The following is a 7,231-nucleotide window of genomic DNA, read 5'->3' on the forward strand; positions in this document are numbered from 1 at the left end:
AGTTTTGGTGTATTAATTTAGGGTTAATTTTATGTTAGATATGAAAGGTCATAAGTTCAAATATTATTTACATAATAAATTTTTGTTTTTAAGTAAAATATTTAAAAGGCATTTTGAAGAATCATTTATTGACAGCACCATATAACACCAAAAAAGGTTTATATAAGTAATTCTCAAAATATCCTTCAATATATTATTTAAGAAAAAATTAAAATATACTAAAATCCAATTTTATTTAAAAAATAAAAACTAAACTGCAATAATCAAATTTTCGATGAATATCTATTTATTTTTTATTTACATGTATTTAACTACAAAGACAATTTATGTATAACAAAATAAGAAAAATACTACTTATACATACAACTTGATTATTGAAACAATGATTTGAAGGAGTCAAAATTTAAAAATATTTTCACCTAATTTACCGCTACCGTCTCTAGATAAAGTATCGGGCTTCATTCGGTCAGGCTTCATGATTGATGATGAAGTCTGATTGAATTTCACCATCGAATAAAGTTCAATTTAATTATTAGATTTGTACATTTCATCAATACATGTAACATTATTCATAACAATGAGCAACAATTATTTTCAACAAAAGTAATAAAAAATATGCTTTCAAATCACTTTTTGCAAGCAGAGTGTATGACAGCCGATTAATGGGTTATGATGATGGGTTTAGGAATATATCTTTGGGAAGAAAGAACCCTGCATCTTATGCTTGGGGGATTCAACTGAGTGCAATTTTGTGGACTCCATTTTAACGGGTAACGTGATTCTCGTTAATTTGTGCCAATTTGTGTGTGTGGGTGGGGGGGGGGGGGGGGGGGGGGGGGAGGCAAGGCAATAAGACAGCAAAAGGGGAGAGAGGATACAGCAACTAGGGGAAAGATGACGACAGGACAAAGACAACAAGAGTAAGAAAAGAGGAGAAAGGAAATGGAAAAAAGGGTGAATTTTTAAAAAAAGAAACCGCTAAAATAACTTTTTTACCCTCAAAATTGACAGGATCGCATTACTCCCATTAAAAGGCGTGCAAAATTGTAATTCAACTGGATCTGGATTTTTCAAAGAAATGGTTTGGAATTATTTTTGTAATTAAATATTGAGAAACTTTCACGCTATAATCAGCTGTCAACCTCTCACCAATCATACTGTCATCGACAAAGTAATTATTTTCACAAATTAGAGTTAGTTATTTTTTAGACCCTTGATAAAATTAGTGGAATCCAAAAGGATAGGTGGATGGGAGCATTGAATTCTGTTTAGTTACAAGAAGACTCTTGGTATTGAAATGAGATGGTAATTAGATTAATGATCCCTGAAGGTGGCAGTGGTCGACCATCGCCGGCCACCATATGTATCTTGATTGAAAAAAGAAACAAATGACAGAAGCAAAGACCAGTCTATCACATGACATACCCACACACACATGTATGTAACAAAAAATCTCCCAATATAATACTCCCTGCTGTTTTTGTCTTTTGGTTATATGTTAAGAGACATTCAAAAATTACGGGCCTGCTCGGCCTGGCGTTGAGTTTGAGAAGTGGCTGCGAGACATCCTCTTGAATAAAGAACCTAAACCCATGAATGCGTACTTAGGTATCTAAATAAATAGGCTTGTTCATACAAAATGTAATCCATTGATGCAGGGCCAAAATTGAGATGTGCCATCTGTTTTTGCTACCCTTTCTAGACGAGGAGAACGGCATTTATGCAACCATCATTTTCTGGATTATTTGTCACTTGGGCGTACTTCCCTGCATTATCCAAAATATACGGGTAAATGAGGTCTACACTAAACAACTTAAAAAAAAAATGCCTTCTCAAGGGAAAAAAAGAAAAAAGGATGCCAGTTAGCATCTTCTTACCCCACACCACTTTTCCGGCTGGTGTGACGAGACCTAGTTCACTTACATTCACCTGAAAGAGGCAATGTTACTAATCAAGTACCCACATAATGGAATTCGAATCATGTCCGCTAACAATACTAAAAGCAACTTACGGTCAGCATAAGGTTGGAGATCCAACAAACAATACCTTTCTAAGTGCATAAAATTTACCTCAATAATGGTTCCTTTAGTCACAACCCCAAGGGAGGTGTACATTTGCCCGTTTGGATTTTTCTTCACTCCGATGATCTCAAGATTGAAAGTGCATTTCAATTCAGGATGTGTCACATGGGCTTTAGTGAAACGCAATCCTGTAGGGCGGATGAAACGCTCATACTTTGGAGGCTTCCTTGTAAAACCAGGTCCTACAAATGTGACTTTGGTGACCATCCTCTTCCACTGCTTGGCTGTAAAAAGACCAAACATAAGCAGCAGGAGCATTGGCACGACCATGGAGCATCTGTCATCTTATAGCCTCACAAGGCATGTACAAGACCAATTTTGAGAAATATACATATTGCAATTGTATTAAAACATCTGTTTGCGGGTGTCAACTCACTTTTAGGAATGGTTAAAACCTATTCCAATGAACTATCTTGGCATTACTGTGCCCCTAATACACAAAATAGGCTAACTGGTTGTGTTTTTAGAAAATGTAGTGCACTACAAAGTCTCATTGATGTCGGGCCAAGAGGGTTGTTGCATGCAGCCAGCCTTTTCAGCATATGTATAGAGAGATCATAAAAGCACATCTAAATAGATTGCTTCAGTATTCCGAAACCATGAAACCCTAGTTTTAATGGAGTTACTTTCTCACTACACCAAGGATCACTCACATTGAAATCGAACATTAGTAGGTAGAAATCTAAAAATAAATCACTTCTTGGCTGGTACTAGCTATTCACATTAAAACCTAAAATAAATCATATCCAACAAAACACTATCCAGCCAACTTTACAAGACATCTAACCAGTAACAACAAAAATGATCGGGACAAAGAATGTGCAGACTATCAAGTATACATCAGTGAAGAGACTTTAGTGGCATAATTCATGTTAAAAAATTAAAACCAGAAAGAGCAAAGCCAACACAAAAGCACTTACTTTTTCGTTTACCGGTTCTGATCACTCTAAACATTTCGTCTTCTGCCACAGGCCTGACCTGAAGGAGTAGGAAAAAAAACACTCAACAATTGTCATCAGCATGCTGCCATGCCCTTTATCGAAAATACAACATTTGATAACATGCAAATACACAAACATTAAACCTATCTAACAAAAAGAAGTTGACAAAAAAGGAAATAAATTCATTTTTATTTTTATAGACTTGGAGAAACCCCCTGTGATATGATTCACTAATGACATTCTTTGGAAAACCAACACCTATGCAATTATTACACCATATCCATACAAAGAAGTTCTACAATCAGGATAAATGGGACCCAAAACAAAATAAACAGAATGTAACATTAGCAAAATCAGAACAATAACTCAGGAAGTAGTGAAGATCAAAAGCAAATATATTAAAGAAACACATTATTTTTCTTGACTATTCAAATTTTACAAATAAAACAGATTCCAGAGCCCAAACAAACAATTGCCAGGTAGCAGGATATGCCATTCTACAAGAAGTCAGTGTGAAGTCTGGACAAGTGTGATCAGAACTAAATTATGTTCAGTACTTGGTTGAATAAAGAGACACCAACCGCTGATCCTTACAATTCAGTTGATTTACATGTGAAATTTACATTTTTTGGTGCAGGTCTGGTCATAAACAACTACATATCATCTTCCGTACTTGCAATATGTAATAGCTTATAAACAACTGCATATCATCTTCCCATGACAATAAAGTAAATGCAAGAAAAAGCACTCAAAAAAGCTATTATCCGCTGAGAAAATCCTACCTTTGGTAGAGGAACGTCCCATTTCCCAGCTTTCTCTTTTCTCTTTTGCTTTACAGTATTGCTGAGAACCTGCAGACAGGATTAAAAGGTTCTAAGTTACTTTACAGGGTCAATCTCAGCCAAATTGCATAAATTCAAGAATTTGGTTAAAGAACTATCATCTAAGCTACAAGTAGGCATACCTTTGCTCTTGTAGTTGTTTCACGATCAAGTAGATAAGCAGGAACAGCTCCTTCATGAACATTATCATCCACTTTTCGCCTGGTTGATGATTCTTCATGCATAGCCAACCTGTATAAACACATACCATATGAACCAAAAGAATTGCAATCTTTTTTTTTTTTTTTTTTTTGGGGGGGGGGGGGGGGGGAGGGGTCAGTCACAATCTACAATGAAAACAGAAATAAAATACACTATATATGTACAGATATTATGAAAATAAAGCAAAATCATAGGATAACTAAGATCAGAACACGATGGACTCCTCTAGAGACAGTTTTTGGGTCAAGGACATGACAGTTCTCAATTTCTTTTTAAAATTGAAATTATAGCTTGCCTCATGTTAAAATGTGTATTCCTCAATTCTTAACTAACCATTCCACTCTGAAATCCTAGATTAAAACAGGTTGTAAAGGCATTTATACTTTTTGGATGAGTTAGTAAACAATTTTGCTTACATGTCTACTTAGTGTACACACTTGTATAGCTGCACCAAATTCACGAGGAATAAAATCATTAATAATTTAACCCTATAATGAGAAGGGTTTAGGGTTTATCAAACTGGTTGCAGTTTCTGCCCCGCCTTCTCAAAGGCTTCTACTCTATCTTATTGATACCAACAAAAGGCTAGGTATTCATTTTTTTTATTCCCAAAACAAGAAAAAGAAAAAGAGGCACCAGCATCACAGGAAAAATAATATTGCTTGATCAACACATGTATGCACCAAAAATATCAATTTCTTACCACTAACATTTTGAAAATTAAACCTTTCTTTTAGTTAGAAACATTCCTATGTATGCTAACTTGATATATATTCCAGCTCGATTTCAAATTTGACTGCAACAAAATATCCCATTATCCCCCCACACTCTTTTTCCCCATGTTAACCAAAAATATGTAGCTTGCTCTTTAAAATCATGCAAAAGCAGCTCGACCCACAAAAAAAAAAAAAAGAAAATATTTAATCTCCAACATATGAGCTCTCAAACCCTTACAAAGAACTTATTGAGTTAGGCATAAATCTTATTCAGAGAGATCAGATGATTTAATGTCATTCCTTCCCTCTGAATATGGCCTCAGGAGATTATCCAAAGATAACAGTTTCACAAGCCAAGAGAACTAGAAGCTCAGTGTTTTCCAGAAAACACAAATAAGTAACAAAGTTCAAAGTTTAACCAATTTATGAACTTAATTGATAATCTTTTAATTAAGAATTCAGTTACCCAGGCGAAAAAACAATGAGAACCCAAGTAAACAGAAAGAAATACACTCACGTCTTCTTCATTTGGGCCTTTTCAGCATAGCGTTTCTTAGCAAACATCTTTCCCTTGATACCAAGAGCCTGCACAATTTCAAATTGAGAAATTTCAGATAAATGTAGCAAATACTTAAGAGCAATATGGGGAAATCAAACCTTCTGAGCAATTTGGGATCGCTTGTGAACTTCGCGAGCCTCCTTCTTGCGCTTGCGCTCGAAGTGGTCATGGCGATAGCCATGCCTCTTCCTGTGAAGGTCTATGTAATCTCCTTGAGGCTTAACGCGCCATTCATCAAACACAAGAACAATCAATCAGTAACCATTCACAAAAGATCGACATCAACAACAACAACAAAAAGGAGATTGAGCGAAAGAGAGAAGCCCTAAGATAGAAGCATCAGTTGAGAAACGAACCATGGTAGGCGAGGACAATCCAAAGTCTTTACTGTTGATTTACTGTTGTTAAAAAGTTGTACTGACGGAAATTTTGAAGTATCTTTCCCACTCTAGCAAAGAAAGGATTTCATTACCACCTAGTAATCTTTGGCTGGGAGAGTTTAAACTAACTTCCAAAATCACAAATAGGCAAATAATAAAAGCCGCAGCATTTTTCATATTTTTGAATATCAAACTAGAAACATGATGACATTGGTCAATAAATCCATACATAATACGCGTGCACAGTGCACATACTATCGAGTGGGCACAGGTCTGCACATGCGCTTGCACGTGTACCAATATTTTGCAATCCAATAGGTCAAGACTCTACAATGCAAACTTGTGCACTTAATAAATATCTTCAGAAGAACTGATAATACATAGTGATTTCAAGTTATTATGAATAGATCCTTCTCATTATTATTACTAAGTATTTGAAAGATTTTAAATTTCAGAAATACCAACTGAATTTTTCCTTCAGGACATCAACCAGCTGAATGAATATATAACATCTCATGGTTAAGTTAAAAAGGACAATGAATATGATATACTCAGTACACGTACATAGTACTATATATACATAATCACGCTCACTTAGCTAAATCCGTTCTTCTCTGTATCTCTTCAAGTTAGCATTAGATCGAAAGAAACAATCACAGGAAGATACAAAATTAATAGCTAGGGGATGAATATCACCGAAAAAGGTGAAAGATTTTGAAATAGCTAAACCCAACAACTGATTTCAAGAATGAAAAAGAAGTAATACAGAGAAGAATAGGGAGAATCTAAAACCAAATAAATATAATCACAAAAAGAGGAATGGGCTTCTGAAGTTACTGGAGGCGGCAGCGGCGTTGAATCAACGAGGACGCGACGGCGGCGACGGATCTTGAGGCGACGACGGCATAGAGGCGGCGATGGATCTGGAGGCGGCGGCGGCGTTGAGCTAGAAAAGGCTTCGGAAACGGCAGGCTGAGAGCAGTACGAGAGGGGGAGATGGTTGAGAGAGGGAGTATGAGAAGGGGAGATGAAGGCAAGGGATTTAGGGATTTGGCCAGGAGGCTGGGCATCTCCCGCCATCATTTTTGGGTTTTTTTAATTTTTTTTTTGGGTTAAAATATTTTTTTGTTAAATAAAAAATAAAATAATTTATAATTATGATAAATAAAATAATAATTTAGGATGATAATCTAAAATATGATAATAAAATAATTTAAGTTATTGTATCAAATTAATATTTTTTAAATATAATTATATTATAAATCTAATAATTATAATAAATTAGATTGATATATTTTATTCTTTTTAATATGTTTATAATTTTTTAATATATTATATTATTAATAAATAATTAATGCTCAATTTTATTCTCTTAATAATTATATTCATGTATTTACATAATATATAATTATATTAAGGATTATATAATTGTTAGATAAATCTTAATATTTATTATTTCATGGTTAGAATTAAAAATTTTAATCAACAACAATAATGTAGTAGAATTTCAG

General features: G+C 34.6%; 1 protein-coding gene across 1 annotated transcript; it reads right to left on the minus strand.

Moving 5' to 3' along the window:
• Positions 1–1,286: 1,286 nt before the first annotated feature.
• Positions 1,287–6,725, minus strand: LOC127809116 (uncharacterized). Its single transcript, XM_052347806.1, has 10 exons — positions 6,558–6,725; positions 5,697–5,788; positions 5,439–5,558; positions 5,299–5,366; positions 3,987–4,095; positions 3,805–3,873; positions 3,002–3,059; positions 2,070–2,305; positions 1,878–1,929; positions 1,287–1,766 (listed from the first exon to the last, which is right to left on the minus strand). Exons 2-10 carry the CDS (start codon positions 5,697–5,699, stop codon positions 1,699–1,701), a joined length of 783 nt encoding a protein of 260 aa, XP_052203766.1. The 5' UTR covers positions 5,700–5,788; positions 6,558–6,725; the 3' UTR covers positions 1,287–1,698.
• Between the last annotated feature and the right edge of the window lie 506 nt (positions 6,726–7,231).

Source organism: Diospyros lotus, chromosome 9, assembly GCF_014633365.1.
Source record: "Diospyros lotus cultivar Yz01 chromosome 9, ASM1463336v1, whole genome shotgun sequence".
Lineage (NCBI taxonomy): Eukaryota > Viridiplantae > Streptophyta > Magnoliopsida > Ericales > Ebenaceae > Diospyros > Diospyros lotus.

Excerpts from the sequence above, each read along its gene's own strand:
- LOC127809116 (XM_052347806.1), bottom strand. Across the intron at positions 4,096-5,298 it reads AAGGCCCAAATGAAGAAGAC|GTTGGCTATGCATGAAGAAT; the intron begins GTGAGTGTATTT and ends GTGTTTATACAG. Across the intron at positions 1,767-1,877 it reads AGCCGGAAAAGTGGTGTGGG|GGAAGTACGCCCAAGTGACA; the intron begins GTAAGAAGATGC and ends TGGATAATGCAG.